The sequence below is a fragment of the Artemia franciscana genome, unplaced genomic scaffold (genome assembly GCF_032884065.1).
Source record: "Artemia franciscana unplaced genomic scaffold, ASM3288406v1 PGA_scaffold_138, whole genome shotgun sequence".
Lineage (NCBI taxonomy): Eukaryota > Metazoa > Arthropoda > Branchiopoda > Anostraca > Artemiidae > Artemia > Artemia franciscana.
The window spans coordinates 41,937-60,287 of NW_027062629.1; the positions used below are offsets into that span (position 1 = coordinate 41,937).

The 18,351-nt window shown below is 36.7% G+C and overlaps 1 protein-coding gene across 1 annotated transcript in view; it reads left to right on the forward strand.

Annotated features, from left to right (window-relative positions):
• Positions 1–18,351, forward strand: part of LOC136041314 (tRNA pseudouridine synthase A-like) — a 37,587-nt gene that overhangs the window by 16,571 nt on the left and 2,665 nt on the right. The window contains exons 6-7 of the mRNA XM_065725940.1: positions 6,292–6,499; positions 14,760–14,994. Of these exons, the coding sequence (XP_065582012.1) occupies positions 6,292–6,499; positions 14,760–14,994 (443 nt within the window). The remainder of the gene's footprint in view (positions 1–6,291; positions 6,500–14,759; positions 14,995–18,351) is intronic.

Sequence of the window (18,351 nt, forward strand, 5' to 3'; positions counted from 1 at the left end):
TTCAGTTGCAGTTGCTTTTCCCCTGAGGGTTGACTCTCAAGGTCCCGGGTGTGGGTTGCAAGCCCACAGTCCAACCCTTCTCATTTGCCGACTTTAGACCGTCATGCTCCCCCGACCTTTGTAAGGCAAGGATCATGGTTGAGTTATATGGTTAAAGTTAAAGATTGAGTTAAAGCAGCTTAAAATAATACAAGGCAAACAATTGCTTTTGAGCAAGAACAATTGCACAAGCTCTTTATTGTTTTAAAGAAAGTAATTCAGTTATCACAACTTCAAAGATCAGCTCAAGTGCCAATTTCTAAAAACCCGGGAAGTTTCAACTGAGTTATTGAAAACCTTGAAGAAAGTTGTGTCTGAAAAGCAATTTTTTACCATAGTCCAATCTTAATATTTAATATAATAACAATAATTAATAATAATTTCATGAGGGAAATAAGCGCAAGCCTCTTACAATTCTCAAAGAAACGAGAAACTAGAAAACATACCAAGTCCATGAAAATTATCAAGTTTTTTCTTGAATGAATCCACAGTAAGCCCAAGTTAGACATATATCTAAAACACATTACCCAAGGGCGTATCTTCCGGTGTCCTTGAAGAAGCGTCTACCTTGCAGTTTAAACTGATGGTCCCATAGATTTGACGAACTGAACTGTAGAATGTCTGCGGATGAACGCTATCATAAAAGGCTCCTTTGTAGATCTTTTAAGTCTTGGTCATGTAACCACAATAAAAACAAGTAAGTTAAAGGTACACATATATCTAAAAGAACAACAACTAGTAGTGACAACTCAACGCAGCACCAAGCCACCTGAGGCTAACCCGGATACACATGCTGCTCTTCCATCCCAACCTATTCAAAGCCGCCCTCTCTACACCCTCCCAGGAAGTTTCCATTTCCCTTAAATCTTTTTTATGACATCCTCCCATCCCAACCGGCCGCGACCTGCTTTTCGTTTAGCCCTAGACGGTTGGCTTAAAATCAAAATTTTGGCTATCTGTCATCCTTCATCTGCAAAACCTAGCCATCTCAACCTTTCCCTCATTATAGCCTCAGAAGTGTACAGAGTGTGTACAGAGGCTGTACACACTTTTTGTACAGCCTTCTGTTTGAAATACGGTAAGTCAGCCGGTTACCCAGAACAATCTGTAGGTAATTTCTCTGGAAAACATCTTCCAAATCTTCATCCGCTTTTCGGAACGCCCATGCTTCAGAGCCATATTTGTCCAAGTCGTGACTGTAGCTTCCAGTATTCTAATCTTGGTTTGCCGACTTATCTTTCTGTTCTTCTAAGCTTTTTTTATAACTGTGAAAAAATACACTGAGTCTTAGTAATTCTAATTTTAACATTTTCACTGCTCCCACCGTCTTTACGAATAATACTACCAAGGTAAGTGAATCTGTCCATTTGATCATTCTTTTCGTTACCCTACGTCACCTTTTCATCTTCACTTATTCTTAGCCTTAGTGACTTAGTCTTCTTAACATTAATTTTCAAACCTGTTCTAGCACTCTGAACTCGCAAAAACTCTAAAACTTCATTCAGTTATGCTTACACTTTAATACAAGTCCAGGAAAGTTTTTCCTCCCTATTGGATTCCGTGTTCTTCTATTGCCTTTCCTGTGCTCCTTAAGACAAGTTCCATCAAAATCTACCATATCAAGGGACATTAAACACAATCCTCCGTAACTCCTGATTGAATACGAAACCAGCTGCTAGCCTTATTTCCTACCTTAACCGCAGCAGTGTTATTCTCGTACATAGCACTAATCCCTTTAATATATTTGCCTGGTATACCATACAAAGATAAGACCTTCGCTAAAGCTATTCTATGAACAGAATCGAGCAGTTGCTCATAATATATAAAACTGAGGACCAAAGGTGTTTGATAACTCAGGCGCTTTTCAATTATTAACCTAAGAGTGAAAATATGGTCGATGCATCCTCTACCCTTTCTAAAACTGCACTGTTCTTCTTTTATAGCTTTGTCTGCAACATCTCTGTCTAAATAGTATCATATTACCAAGCTATTTGCTACCTACTGAGACCAGGCTATTGCCTTGATAATTACCATACTCACTCTTATCACCATTCTTATACAGTGGTTTAATTAGGGTTTTCCTAAAATTGCTGGGTATTTGTTCATAATTCTTGTACAAGCCCCTTCTCCTCTATTAAAAGAAAAGCCTTTTCACTAATATTCCTAGCTGGATTCCTAAGTTTCTTCTCTGAGACACAATCAGTAACTTCACAAACTGTTTTCCTAAAAATATTCTATCCATCTTCTACATTGTCAAATTTTAGACTCTCCAGTTTATTATTAAACTGTTTCTGGAAAGTTTCTCTCAAATTCTCATCGTGGAGTCTACCAACATCATATTTTCCGGGGAGATAGTTGTCGTTCCGAAATTTCAGCTTTAAATTAACCATAGACACTACTAGATAGAAACTTTTACTTTTAATGTCAATAGCATCACTCCTATACACCCTAGTATCCTGTGTTGATCCTGCCGGTCTTCGGTTTGTACTAACATAATCAATAAGGTTTGCTGTCTCACCATCACGAAAATATCACGTTAACTTGTAGGTCATTTTATGACCAAACATTGTAGTGATTGTAACTAGATTGTTAAATCTACAAAATTGCAGCAGTTTGTAGCCATGACTCTTTTCTTTTCCTATACCAAATTTACCTTGACTGGCATACCATGTATTGCTATTTCTACCTACCCGGGCGTTAAAATCTCCTAATTAAAGTACAATATTTCTACCTGAGACCCTGTCTATTTTCTCCTGTAACTCTAAGTAAAAATCATCTGAGTCACCACTATCTCTGTCAATCGATTTTACAGGGACATATACTACTATGACTAATTTCCTGATATTTTTAGTCATAAAATGAGCGAATAGTATTCTATTATTAATACCTTGCCAGCCTAAACAAGACTTAGCAGGTTGCTTATTCATCATGAGCCCTACTCCATGTCTATGTACCCCACCCTTCCTGTCTGAGTAAATAAATTCTATCTCACCTAATTTCATGCTTCCTACTCCTGGGACATGAGTTTCTGAAACTCCTAATAAGTCCAGTTCGAATCGCCTGAATTATTTTCAGTCAAATTGTCGATAGGTTAGTTATTTTCTAACGTTGTAACATTCCAATTTTCATATTCTTTAAATCATTGAAATTGTTTTGGCATCAGGAGAAGCAATGGTCCCGGATACCAGTGAAAGATGGGGGGGAGTCGAAATCCTGCACAGACAATCTCAAGTCTATTACCTCTGACTCATTATGTATTCATGCCTACAAATATTGTGATACTACGGGAAGGCAACCCATTGTAGGTAAATTAGCTAGGAAGAAGTTTTTCAGCCCAAAAACGCCCACCAAAACAGACTCAGCCCAAAAGAATTATCCATTAATCAGAATCCCGTGCGAATGCTGTTTTGTTTACTAGCCTGTAATTCCCTCGAAGGGCGCCACTCCTCAACTGAGAATAGGGTTGACCACAAGGTCCCCAGTCTTGCAGGTACCCCGAAAGGGTCGAGGCAGCCCTTTGCCGAGGCCGTTGTCCATAGATCTGGATCTCACATCTGTCGCAGTTGCCTTTCTATAGAGGATCCTCCCACGATGGTGTTCTGCGTCACCATGCAGTTTAACCCATTGCTGGGAGAAGATCTGTAACTCACGGGGCATGTGAACACGCCGGTGGACCCTGCTGAGCGTACATTTGAGGGGGCTTCTTCCTCCTCCACCTGTATTTACGGCCCCAGGTGAGGGTGCCGTAGTTTCTATTATGGACCCCCAGGGAAAAGGTGCCCCCCTTGGTGGGTGTATCCTATGGAGGTACCCTACATATCTGTAGGATGTTCCCCTATCGCCACATGGGGACGTGCTGAGTGGTCTGGGGGAAGCCCCATTTCAATTTAATAGTATGTAATTGTATAATAAAACATTACCTATCTTATTGAGCTTTCTGTTCTGGAGCTTAAGAGTTTAATAATTTGCTGCTAAAAGCTTAAAAAGATGCGTATTGTTAACTTTATGAGAACGGTTTTTAAAAGATTGAATTTCAACCTCTACCCTGTAATCCCAGGCTAGGTACATCCCCGCCATCTGGAATTGAATAATTTTTAGCAAATAAATTCAAATCCCCTCCAAATCACTGCTTTGGCAAAAGAGCCTCCTCAAAAGGTACAACCCTATAGCCTCATGAGATATTACGAGGGCTTGACGAGACCTTCCACCAAACCCACTATCACTGGTGCCAACATTGTAAACAATCCCCCACCGCCCCGACTTTGCCCCTTGCGTCCCTGTCCAAGGGAGTTTGCTCCATCAAAGAACCCCAAACTATGCCCGTGCCTACAGCAGCCCTTCCCCAAACACTCCGACATCAAAATTCGCGAGTTGACCCAACAAACCTCTCCGTAACAGGTCTCCAGCAAGTTTTCCCAGGTTTCCAGCAGGTTTTTCAGGCAAATTCACTCCGAAAATTTTCCTCCTTCATCCTTGCCCAAGTGATTTTGCTCCACCGAAGAACCCCAGACTATGCCCGTGCCTACAGCGGCCCTTTCCCAAACACTTCGACATCAAAATTCGTGAGTTGACCCAACAAACCTCTCCGTGACAGGCTTATAAGTGAAGATGGGACCCTGCCAACAAACGCTCTAGAAACGGGTCAAATTTGGCCCGAAGTCAATCAAGGGAGCTCTTACCACCCTTGCTCTGACGAAAAAAGTCCAAATGGGTGATCCACTGTCCAAAGTGAACAAGCTAATCCGATAAAATCGAACGTCCTTCTGATTATATGCTCCTAGCATGTTCTGAGTCAACAAGCCTTCTCCATGACAAGCCCAGAAATCCCGAAACTATGAAAGAATAAAAAATATTAAAAGTAAAACCATAAAGGAAAAAAAAATCCAAAAGCTAAGCTTTAAAAAACCCCTGAAATTGAAGGACGCATGGCTCTCTGTAGGTGTTGAACCTGGGCCTCACGAGGGGGTATAGAGATTGATAATAATTTAGTTGAACTGAATTAAACTTTCTAAAGGAAAAATCACACTACAAATTTAATCAGTTTACAAGTAGCTGTCGAAGAAGAAACAAAGCTCTTAAAACAGACGGCTACAATGATTATCAATATTCGTATAACCAACTGAAATAATCTAATAAAAAAAAAAAATCAGTTTTTCTTGTAAAAGAAATGAGGACCACACAAACTATGACTTCCTCGCGTTCTCCTACCTAAAATGTTTCTGCAACTTGTTGTTAAATTGTCATAACTGCTGAGCCGCCTTACTGCTCATCAGAAGCATGATCTAGACACTTGGTCTCAAAATTAGATAAAGTCAAGGATAACTTAGGCGCATAAGACTTTGGGGGCACAATTAATAAAGTATTAACTAACTAAGATAATAAAAATATACTAAAAAATTGAAATAATTGAGTATTAGTATTTAAGTTGAGATAATAATTAAATAATAACTTAATAAATTAAAAGTAACTAAAACTAAATTATTAATCAATGAATTAACTGAAAATGATTTTATGAATAATTGACAGTTTTGCCAAAATTTGGCCCCAAAATTTTTGTGGGAGACAGGGGGGGGGATTAATCAATATTTTGCCCTTGGCACAAGAGAGGCCAGAACGGCCACTGCCTACAAGCAACTGATTTTGCTACGAAAAACATAGACAGTATAGATATTATGACATAGGGATAACTTAGGAATATGGATCAGTCCTCGTTGGAGCACAAGAGTATACTCATGAGAAGTATACTTCTCATGAAAGGCCAACGAGTCTTTGCCAAATTGTATACATCTCAAAGTACTATTTCTTCTGTCGCTCATTCTATATTTTCACTTTTTTATTATCATATCTTCATTAGACATGCTGTGTGACGTCTGATGTATGTAATTTTTGAAAGTTTGCCACAGCCCAAACTCTATTCGTTTCACTTATTTTTGTATTTTTGTATATGTTTTTGCACATAGATTTTTATTTATTTTAAGCTAAGTATAGTTTTATAATTTTTAAAGCTCAAATTACCTCTATTCTAAACACATATTCTAAACAAATTACCTTGAAAACAAAAAGAAATGAATTTCATTTGCGTTTATGTATTTTCCGTAGGTTAAGGGAAGGATAGTTTAATTTAATTAGTTCTAGAAATATATTTGGCTGCTAACTGGAACTCTTTTTTAAACATTTCTTTCATTAGATGTTGTGATTTGAACTTGATAATACCCTATAGAATTTTCGTGTTGGAAATGCTTCTTTTTTCAGCATTGAACAAATACTTTGAAGAGGTTGAAGTTGAAATAAGAATACGCGAAGTTCTTCCCGTATCGCAATATTTTCACAGTAGATATTCAGCTTCCTCAAGGACATATTTGTATCGTCTGGGAGTTTATAAGAATAGTTCAATTTTGAATCCCAGACTGAGTGGCAAAACATTGCCAATTGTGGAATGGAGTAGATTGCATGTAGTAAGGTTAGTCTATCGTAATATCATTGCTACCTCGTCTAAAGATAGAGGCGGTTTTATAGGGAGGCAGAGGAGGCACTTGTCCAAGGCACAAAATTTTCAAATAAATAATCTAACGGTTATAATCATTTTGTAATTTTTAATTATTTTTTTTTTTATTAAAATAAGGTAGAAGCCGCAGTTAATAAATGAAAATAATCAGTAAATTATTAATGAATTAATAAGATAAAATTAAATTTAAAAAATAAAATAACTAAATGATGATGATTAAACGATTATAATTACGATGCTTAAATCTTATGGGAGACACAGGGGGGAGGGGGGGGCTGCTGATCAAAATTTTGCCCCGGGCGCAAGAGAGGCATAACTGCCACTGCCTAAAGGTTGTTTCTGATCTTTGCACACTTCTGAGAAGATTGGCTAAAATTGTTTGCTAAGCTGTTTTCAAATGGAGGACCAGCAGGGTAGGCTAACTTGCCCTACTTAACAGTCTGATTTAATTTCCATTACTCTGCTAATTTTCCCTTTGAAAAAAGCTTAGCAAATGGATTTTTGTAATTAGAAGTTTAAAATGTTAGACACGACCTACTCTTTCTCCAGCGTAATGCAGGAGTCACATTGATTTTTCGTTTCGTTCACGTTGGTTTATTTAACATCAATGAGAATCTAAAATTGATTCTGACTGGTGAATTATTTTTAGCTGACCCATCGCTGGCAATTTAACATGCTTATGTTAAGTAGCTTATGTCACGGAATGACAATATGTATCTGGCATAATAATATAGATGAGATGTTGTAAAACTCCAATTTTTAAGGAGCTGAGACAAGAGTAGTGTCTAAAGCTAAATACTTAGGGTTACACTCATCTAGAAATGGGTCTCGGAGGAAACGTATAGAATTGAGTTGGAAATGTATTATATAGAATCTTGGAATTTATAAAGCTATAAAGTATTAATTATAAAATGCTATAAATTGTACGAGTTTTAGGTTATATCCAAAGGCTTTTATATCCTTTGGTAATTTCAAACATCTTCAATTTTCCGAATTGCCTCTCTAGCCTGGTATATTATGGGTTATGATATCGGTGTGTAAGATATAAAGACACAAGGCTTTAATTTCCTTGGAAGGTTGATACATCTCCAATTTCCTGTATTTTCTCTCTAGCCTCCTATATTATGGGATTATGATATGGCTAAATCACTGGTGTCGTTACAACTTCAATTTTGCTTACGGCTCTTTTGGCTTTGTTATACTTTCCATTAATTAGTGCTAGTGCTAAGGAATGAGCTAGGACAGTGGTCGCAATAATTTTAAGAATCTGAGCGACCTTACTGATCATAAGCGTTAGTGTTTGCTACCAAACAAAGTAAGAAAATGAGAAGTTGTTTATTACCTTTAAATATAAATTGGTAATTCATGTTAACACTTTAAAAAAAAAATCAGAAAAACATAGTTTAATGAAAATGGTGGCACTTTATTTTGTCATCAGTAGTATTTAAAGTATTATGCTCATGCGTTGTAGCGGCCATTCAAATTTAATTGTTCAAATATTTGCAAGTTCAAGTTTTTATTTTTCAACATTCACAAATAAATAAATAAAATACAACACTTTCGCGCTGGGGAAAACCTATTAGGGTTTGTATTCGCGCGAATTTTGAGTCAACCGGTTTCTTTACTTGTTTTTAAGGAATTTTGTAATGGAAAACGAAATCTCACACAGATATGTTAACCTAAGCATTGTTTTTATTTGTAAGCCAACCTGAACCAAAACTGGATATTTTTGATGAGAAACTTAGGGAAAAATATTTTCATTGCTTGAAATAAGTGGTTTTAATGATTACTGATCGAATGATTACTTTGAAAATCAATCAGTTCCCATCATCGCTGCAGTGTGTTTTTTCCCTTTAAAATGTAGCTTGATTCAAGTATCAGTCTGTACAAAAGGAGATGTGATGAGCTCTGCAACAACGTACATATTCTAAAGTCTTGAATGCGATGATTGAAGTGGTTTTTTAAGTCTTAAAGAATGGCAAAATGTTCTTTGTTGTTATAAGAATGCTTTGAAAGTCCTTGCTTCGTCAGGTTTTGTGGAAAAATAACCTTAGCGATCCAAATAGGCTGTGAAACCACATCAGAACTCATTGATTCAGCTCTTCTCGTAACTGCATTTGCGGACAGTTGCTCCGACTGAATAGCAGACATTATCTCACCTTTGATTTCAAAACTTAATTAATGAACCTGTAGCTTCTAAAAATGCTGCTTTGATTAACTCACCATCTTTGTAAGTTTTTTTTTTTAATTTCAGTTATAATCTTTGAAACACAAAAAGATGCTGCCGTTGCGGCATCTTCCTCTTTCCTTAAGGAAGGATTCTGTGCTGAGTCCTTGTCAATGCTGGATTAAACGTCTTCGTAACGATGTCTGACTTATTCTTCTTTTTTTCCACAATTGATGCACTTGCAGTACAAGACTAGGCCAAACCTTCATCTTTAATTTTTTCAGATATCTCTGAAAGACTGTAGGAGGTGGGGGAATCTATACCCTCACGTGGGTGAGTGCTGACATTATCAGTATCTTGCACTGAACTTTCTTCATTGTTGGTTCGTTTTGACTGTAAAATTGTCCAGCCTCAATTGGCACTTATTTGTCATATTCATAAATTTCTTATTGTTAAATTAAGTTCACATAAATAATTTCCATAGCCGAACACAATATGGGACATTCGAAAAATGAAGGGTATAAAAAATTAGGAAGTAAAATGTGAGAACAAGATTGAAGGCAAAAATAAAAATTAAACAAAGTAAGATTCTGCAATAAGTATATTTTTATAATCGCCATCTATAATAACCTCATTAAAAGAGTTTCAATTGACCTTCATTTTCATTAAATCCTTCCTATTCCACGCTTCTGAAAATTTCCTGCAAGTTACCAAAAAGCTCCCTGGGAGCTATCAGTAGCTCGTGATCGATTGTTTGGCGGTCTCTGGGTAACCGTTTAGACAAAATTCTTGGGCTAATGTTTCTTAGACATACGAGGTGCAATCAAGTGGTGAAGCTGGGTCTTATCAAGGATTTTTTTTTCAGGGTGGGGCGGGGGCTTGAAAAAAACTTCAAAAAGTGCTTAAAAAATGTGTTTTCTGCTTTTTTATTTTGTTTTTACGAATTCGACAAACGTTTTGGGGAAGAGGGGAGGGTGCTAGCCCCCTAACCCCTCCCCTGAATACCACCTTGATTTTAGGGTGTATTGATTCCGAAGAAACGGTAGTCCTGGGCGCTTAAGATTAAACAATCCTTCGCCGAGACTGGATTTCTAGGTCTCCAATTCATGAAAGTGTAGGGGAGGGGGAGAAGGAGCTTGTTTCCAACTTTTATTTTATTGGAAGTTTCTTTTTTTCAATGAATAAACCTCCAAAAAATGTTTTTCAAAATCTAGAGGCAAGGAAGGAACAACTTAGCTGGGGCAATCCCTTTCTCCTGGATAAAAATAGATCTTGGCTCCAGTTTTATGTCAAGTTGGACCTCCGTCTGATTTTTTATGTTTTATTGTTTGTTTGTTTTTTTGTTTGTTTTTGTATTCGGATCCAACATAGATGGTACACATTAATGGTGAGTCTTTTTGAGAGCTTCTGTTGCAAGAAAGAGTGGCAAGAATTGTACTTCAGAATCTATTTTCCGGACGAAAAAATCATCCAAGAAAACTGGGTTCGTCGGGATCCCCCAACTTCTCGATAAGACTAGGTTTTATTTTCCCTTGAACGCTGTGATAAAAACCTGTGTGAAAACCTAAAATGTTTTTCGAAGATTTTAAAAGAAAGCCCCAGGACACAAAATATGAAGTAGCTAGTAACTAAAATATGAAGTAGTAGTATTTATCTTAAATTGGCAGGGACAGGACAAATGAAATGATTGTTTGAAATCTTTAACTACTACTGCTACTAATAACTCACTGCAGCACCAAGCCGCCTGAGGCCAACACAGCTACGCACGCTCCTTCTCCAACCTAATCTATTCAAGGGCTCCCTCTTTACACCCTCCCAGAAAGTTATCATTTCCTTTAAATCTTTATTTATGACATCCTCCCAACCCAGACAAGGACGACTTGCTTTCCGTGTAGCCCCAGACGGTTGGCCAAAAAGGACAATCTTCGGCAATCTGTCATCCTAAATCCGCAGAACGTGGCCTATCTACCTCAACCTTTCTTTCATTATAGCCCTAGAAAGCGGGATTGAACCACATTTTTCGTACTGTTTGAAATACGGTCAGTCAGCCGGGTACCCAGAACAATCCGTAGGCAATTTCTCTGGAAAACATCTAGTAAATTTTCATCTGCTTTTCGGAGCGTCCTTGCTTCAGAGCCATATTTGACCACTGTCATCACTGTAGCTTCCAAAATTCTAATCTTGATTTGCAGACTTATTTTTCTATTCTTCCAAACTTTTTTTTAACTGTGAAAAAACACCCTGAGCATTAGCTTCTGCTTTTAACATCTTCACTGCTCTCACCATCTTTACTAATAATACTACCAAGGTAAGCAAAGCTCCCAACCTGATCAATCTTTTCGTTACCCAATGTCACCTTTTCATCTTCACTTATTCCTAGCCTTCATCTTATTCTAGCCTAAATCATCAGCATAATCTAAGTCCAGGAGCGTTTTCACTCTCCATTTGATTCCATGGTTTCCAATTGCCTTTCTTGTGCTCCTTAAGACTAAGTCCATCAAAATGATCCATATAAAGGGGCCTGCTTAACTCCTGATTTAATATAAAACCAGTTGCTAACCTCATTTCCTACCTTAACCGCAGCAGTATTATTCTTGTACATAGCACAAATCACTTTAATGTATTTTTCTGGTATGCCATATAAGGATAAGACCTTTGCTAACGCTCTTCTATCAACAGAATCGAAAGCTTGCTCATAATCGATAAAACTGAGAACCAAAGGTGTTTGACAACGAAGGGACTTCTTAATTATTAACCTAAGAGTAAAAACTTGGTTGACACATCCTCTATCTTTTCTAAAACCGCATTGTTCTTCCCTTAAAACTTTGTCTCCAGCATCTCTCAGTCTAAAAAGTATCATATTACTCAGTAATTTGCTACCTACAGAGACCACACTAATGCCTCGATAATTACGACACTCACTCTTGTCACCTTTCTTATACTGTGGTTTAATTAAGGTTTTCCTAAAATCATTGGATACTTCCCCTTTTTCAAGAATCATGTGCATAATCTTCAGTACCTTATTCCTAACCTCAGAGCCACCATATTTAAGAAACTCATTAGTCGCACTATCAGCACCTGGAGCCTTATTATTTTTCAATCCTTTAGTACTGTCGCTAATTCTTCCTCACTAAACAAATCTTCCTTTGCATCTAAGGTATCGCAAACTTTTTCATTTTCATCTATATCTTTTCCTGCAACTGTATCTCGGTTTAGCACATTCTCAAAATGTTCCACCCATCTCTATCTTTAACTGATATCTTTAACTTTGGCCCCATTTCTATCTTTAACTGAGACTAGTCCGGATTGGCTACTTCCTTTCAATTTATTAACATGCCAGTATAATATTTTACTATTATGCCGTTTAGCCGCATCTTCCAGATCCTCAGCAATTTTGAAACTTAACCAAAGGGAAAAAATATCAAACCTTCGTCTTTAATTTTTTCGCTTATTTATGAAAGACCACTGTAGGTGGGGGAAATTATGTGACAAAATGAAAACTATTATGCAAGCAAGGAAGCATTGGCGACCGGATTCGATTATGCTGCCAATTGCAAACAAATTGTAATCCCGAGTTGCGAAAGAATTAATAAAGATACAGAAAAGGGTGCTTTTTTGCAGTATGGAGAAAGCACGTGATTAAAAAAAAACCTCACTTTTGAATGGACAGACACCTTTTGAATGGCATATGGGCGGACCACTAGTTCTGTTTCATTTTTGTGAGTTGTAGGTTCGAGGTGAGTAGATCTAACACTATAGTCACACCAAGCCCATGTTTGAAAATTTTCAGCGAGCTACCAAAACGTTCTTTGTGAGCTACCTGTAGCTCATGATGGATGGTTTGATGATTTCTAGATGACGGTTTAGCCTAAATTCTAGGGCTAGTATCTTTTAGACATACGAGATGTATTCAAGTAGTGAATATTCGGCTGAAAAATTTTGATATGCCGAAAGGAACACAGACAAAAGCGGCATTTCAAGATCTATTGTTCCTGAAGAGGCAGTAGTACTGGGCGCTTAAGGTTAAACAACCTCTCTTCGAGACTGGAAATTTGGGATGCCAATTCAAGAAAGTGTAGTGGGGGGGGGGGGGGCAAGGGCTTAATATCCGATTTTTTTATTGAATACAAAAAAAATGTTTTTCAAAGTTAGGGGGCATTTATTTTTTTGCCATTGTTTCATTTAAAAAACCCTACAAGTATGTTTTTAAATGTAGGGGGAGGGAGGGAGGAGCAATCCAGCTGGGTTAATTCCCCCCTAGGATGAAATGGATTTTGGCATCGATTTTATGTTTAGTCAGGCCTCATTCTGATTTTTTAAAATTTTGATCGATCATAAAGGTGCACCAACATTGTGATTTTTTTAGAGCTTTTGTCGGGAGAAAGACTGGCAAGATGTGTATTTCAGAATCTATTCATCCTAAGAAAAAATCATCTGACAAGATTGTTTTTTTTTGGGGGGGGGGGGGATTGTCCAACTTCTTGGTAAAACTGACTTTTATTTTTCCTTAAAGGCTGAGATGGAAGCCTAAGAAAAGAACCTGGAATGTCTCTTGAACATCTTTAAAAGAAAGCGCCAACACACAAAAGCTATTGCCACAGGGTTAAAGTAGGTAATTTGGGAGCATTAACTTTGTATAAGCAAGTGAAAATAGCTTTCGATTCCAATTTGTCCTAAGTTGGTTCCTCCACTGAGTTTTATTTGGATTTGCATCTAACTTTGAACAAATTGCTTATACCTTAATAGAGATTTTGTTGGTTGGAGATTGGAAAAGAAGCCCAGGGTATTTATCCGCTCTGCAGGATTAATGAACATGGGTTATTTTTTGCTTCAGGTACTGGAGTCTATCCTACAAAAGGTGTCACAGAAAGGGGGAAGGATATACTATTGGTGGCTATCAAATTAATAGCCAAAACAGTAATGGATCTATTGTTAGTTATACTGATTTTGGCTCAAAGGAGCAACAGTACAATGAGTTGGCCTCTTTACTCTCTCATGGTTACTTAATACTTTTCTTTTTTCCATTGTGTTTATTATTTGCCTTTGCTATATGTTTTGTATATAGTCCTGTGGGCTTATGCATAAATGAATCTTAATTTACCAAGGACAGGAAATTTACCATACAGGATATTTACCATTTACCATACATGGCATTTACCATTTACCAAGGAATGTATCTTAAATTACCAAGGACAAGACAAATGAAATGACTGTTTCAAATAGTTAAGTGGAAACTGAAAGAGCCATATATACCTTACAAAAATTATAACTTAAAAATTTATGAAGTTTTTTGTAGTAGCAGATGCGATGTCAAAAAAAAGAAAAAGTGGGCTAAAAACCAGGTGAAAAAATACTGTATCAAACAGCTTGAGGAACCATAGCTTTCTTCTGAAGATTTAATTCTCTTTGGGAATCAACTGATTATTAATGTTTGAATTTTCACGGACGAAAGGTACAGTCAAATTCAACTTATTTTTGCTCGTTTTGTTTACTAAGACTGAATTTGTGTCGAGATTAGAATTAGAGAGCCATTGAAATTTAATTTAAATGAAAATACAATAATTTTAACCATAAGTCCTAAAATGCTCTCTCTATGAGTAAACTTTTCCGTTTTTTCCGGAATTTAAATAAATGTTTTGGAATATTATTTTTTTTATTTATTTGATGTATTTTACTCAATTATGTTTTGTTTTTAAGCTTATTATAAATTGTTGCTTTGTTTTATTTGTTTAAGTATTTTTTACAATTTAATCTATGTACTTAATACAGAGGGAAATAAACAAATAAATTTATTTTCACGTGTCAACGTGGCGACAAGTGACGAAAATGTAATACTACCCTAAAAATCTCATAAATTAGAAACAACTGAAAGAAAATCTTAAAAATCGCTGTTTTCAGGCATGAATAGACAGGCTTAAGGTGAATAAACAAGGAGAAAAAATGTTCTATTTTGAAGAGAAGGAGCTTCATGTTCCATCGTAATTGGACGGCTCGCTCCAAAGCTATGCGAATTCCCTTTTTTTATGTAATTTAATTGTTTATTTTTAGTTCTCCCTTCGATATTGATAAGTTTCAAGAAGGAGCTTCTTGCTTTTTGGGTCTACATGATTTCCGGTCGTTTGCCTCCAAGAAAATCCCCAAGGACAGTGTAACTCTTCGACGCGTAGATGAATTGAATATAATTCCTGGGAAACCGTTTATGGATCCTGTTTGGGATTCGATGTATAAAGACATCACTATATTAGATATCAAAGTCAAGGGAAAAGGATTTCTAAGAACTCAGGTTAGTTCAGAAAAGTAACTAAAATATGGATGTGTTTTAAAGAGATTTATGACTCTTCATTGCTGAAATGAGATTCGGTTCCCATCATGGAACTCCTCATTCACACAAGTATTACCCGCAAATAAAAAAAAAATACCACAGCTCCCCACAAAAAAAAAATTACTCTTATAATTTGACTATCATAAATTTATTATTTATTACAAATTTACTAAATTTATATTTACTATAGTTTTTAGCAAATAACTGTTAGTTTTTTTTTACTTAAAATTGTGTAAGATAAGATAAAAATAGGTTTACTTACGAAAATTTTCCATTGCAAGCTCAGATGAGCTGATTACCCATTTTAGAGTCAATAAACACACAAAAAAAAAGCTGATGTAATAGCACTAGTCAGAAAAAAAATCAAAATATCAAGGCGATAATAAAAAATGTTGTAAAATGACTTCATTGTGGCTTTTTAGGCCACAAGTCACCCGTGATTTCTCACTTTTACTGTCAGTCCCAGTCTCTATCGTTGCTTTTTAAGGTTCAAAATGCCATAAAATTGACCGAAAGAGCTACTTTTAAGGCTTACTGAAGATTACATTTGCTGCTTGTAAGGCGGCTTTCCCCCTACTACAACTACTGCTAACAAGTCATCACCAAGCCGCCTGAAGCAAACACAGCTATGCACACTCCTCTTCCATCCTAAACTATTCAAAGCCTCCCTCTTTAGCCCTCTCTGGACGTTTTCATTGCCCTTAAATCATTTCTTAGGATATCCTCCTACCCTAGCCAGGGACGACCTGCTCTTCGTTTGGCCATTAGACGGTTGGCCGAAAAGGACAATCTTTGGCAACCTGTCATCCGCCGAACGTATCGTAACCATCTTAACCTTTCTCTCATTATAGCCCTAAAAAGCAGGATTGTACCACATTTTTCGTACAGCCTACTGTTTGAGATATGGTCAGTCAGTCGCGTACCCAAAACTACTGTTTGGTCTGCCCCTGGAACAAGATAGTATATTTCCTTGTTAGGTTTTAATAGTGACTCGAAAGAGGTACAATGCTAAAGAGACAATGCAACAACAATCTTCGTTAGGATAAAGAGATACAGAAGACAAAGTTTCAAGCGAAGAACCGTATGGTTTTAAGTAGGAGTTAGGATAATCCCCAGCCAAATTTTCACCCTCAGATTAATAGTTGAGGTCTGAATCGTCAGAAGTCTGTGATCCGCAGTTTTATATATTATGAGTTAGTATTTTATTAAGCTAATAGAAAAGCTCGACTGAAGGCCCTATTCATGTGGGGCATAGCATATATTTATATTAAAGGGATTAGTGCTATGTATAAAAATAGTATTGTTGTGGGTAAGGTAGGAATTGTGGTTAGTAGTTGCTTTGATACTGAAGCAGGAGCTAAGCAACGGTGTTTCCTATCCGTCATTTAGTTCATTTTGATGGACTTTGTTCTCTGGAACACGGAGAATGTTGTGGGAGAACATGGCGTCAAATTGGAAGGTAAAAACCTTCCAGACTAAGATTAAGTTGATGATTTGAGTGTTCTAGATAAATATGTTAGTGATAAAGGAATTTGAACTTCCAGTGTTTTTGTGTGTCTTTTTTTCTAAATTTTTGAACTTTCAATGGATTTTTGAATTTCCGAAATGGATTTTTAGAAGTTTTGGGAGTCAAGGTACGAAAATAGATTGAAAAATAATTTTGAGAAGATTTAGTCACTTGGGCTTGGAAAAATTAAATTCTTGTTTTTTAAATTAAAAATTAAATTAATTAAATAATATATTTTCTCCCTTGAGCTTGAAATAAATGAGGATGAGTAACTGTTCAACTGTATAGTTTCACTTGCCTGAATTGTATAATTAGTAAAGATGGTGGACACATGATGTGGCAATTAGAATAGCCAACATGATTGGTAGTTTTTCATAATTTGGAAGAATAGGAAGACAAGTCTTCTAACTAAGATATCGGAAGCCACTTTAATGATAGTGGTCCAGTATGGTTCTGAAACATGACCACTTCGAAAGATTCCCAAAGTTTGTCAGGTTCACCAAAAGAATTGTCTAAGAAGAGTTTCAGGTGCTAGTTACAAGTTCTAAAAAAACTTTAGCGTAAAGAGCGAGGTATTGAGGAGAGGGTGACCCCCTTCATTTATGTAATAATTTCTTTTCGTTTTGAATTTTAATGTTGCTCCTTACTTTCAGTTGAAAAAATTGTTTTTTATTTAATTTCTAATCGTTTTTTAAATAATGCTGGGAAATCCGGCTCCCCTCCATGTAAAATTCCCTTTCCTTTGAAAACTTCCTCCATAGAAATATCCTCCCACGTACCCTCCCCCTTCCACCAGAAAATCCCCCATCCACCAGAAAAATCCCCCTGAAAAGTGTCTGTATACTTCCCAATAACCAATATTATATGTAAACATTGAGCAAAGTCCATAGCTTGTAGCCCTTCCCCCTGACACTTTTGGGGGTCAAGTCATCCTTGAAGACATAGTCATTAGATTTTTACTATGCCGAAAAAAATGGCTATCTCAATATTTTCATCGGGCGACTTTGGGTGAAAATGAGTGTGGAAGGAGGGCTAGCTGCCCTCCAATATTTCTGGTCACTTAAAAAGGGCACTAGAACTTTAGATTTCCGATCGAATGAGTCCTCTCCCGATCTTCTGCGATCACTGGTTCGACACCATCGCTCCTGGGGAAAAAAACAAATAAACACGCATCATTTATCTTTCTTCTGGCAAAAAAAAATGTAAAATTCCACATTTTTTTACATAGGATCTTGAAGCCTCTGCAATATGGTTCTCTGGTATGCTGAATCTTATGATGTTACTTTCATTAAGATCACTTGGCGTTTTGGGGAGGCTTTCCCCCTTTTTCGAAAATTGACAAAATTTTCTCAGGCTCCTTACTTGTGAAGGGTAACATTAAATTTGTTGAATTTTACATATTCTGAATAAGCATCAAAATTCGATTCTTTTCATGTATCTATTGTTACCAAGACTTGGTTTCTTAGAGTTTTGGTTACTATTGAGCCGCATAGCTCAATAGTAACCTATAGTAACAGCATTTCGTAAAATTCTTTTAAGTTTTTCACTCAGCCTTGGAACATATAATAACAGAAATGAAAGACGATTTTTGTTTTTTACCGTATGTTCCAGGGCTGAGTGAAAAACTTGAAAGAGTTTTACAAAATAACGGTTTAAAGGTAGCTTTAAGAGGTAGTAATGCTTTGGCTAGTTTTTTTTAATTCTGGAAAGGATCGAACTTCCGTAGAGCAAGAAAATGGGGCTTATAAAATCCTATGTACTTGTGGAAGCTAGACGTACTAACCAGAATTTGAAAATGAGATTACTACAAC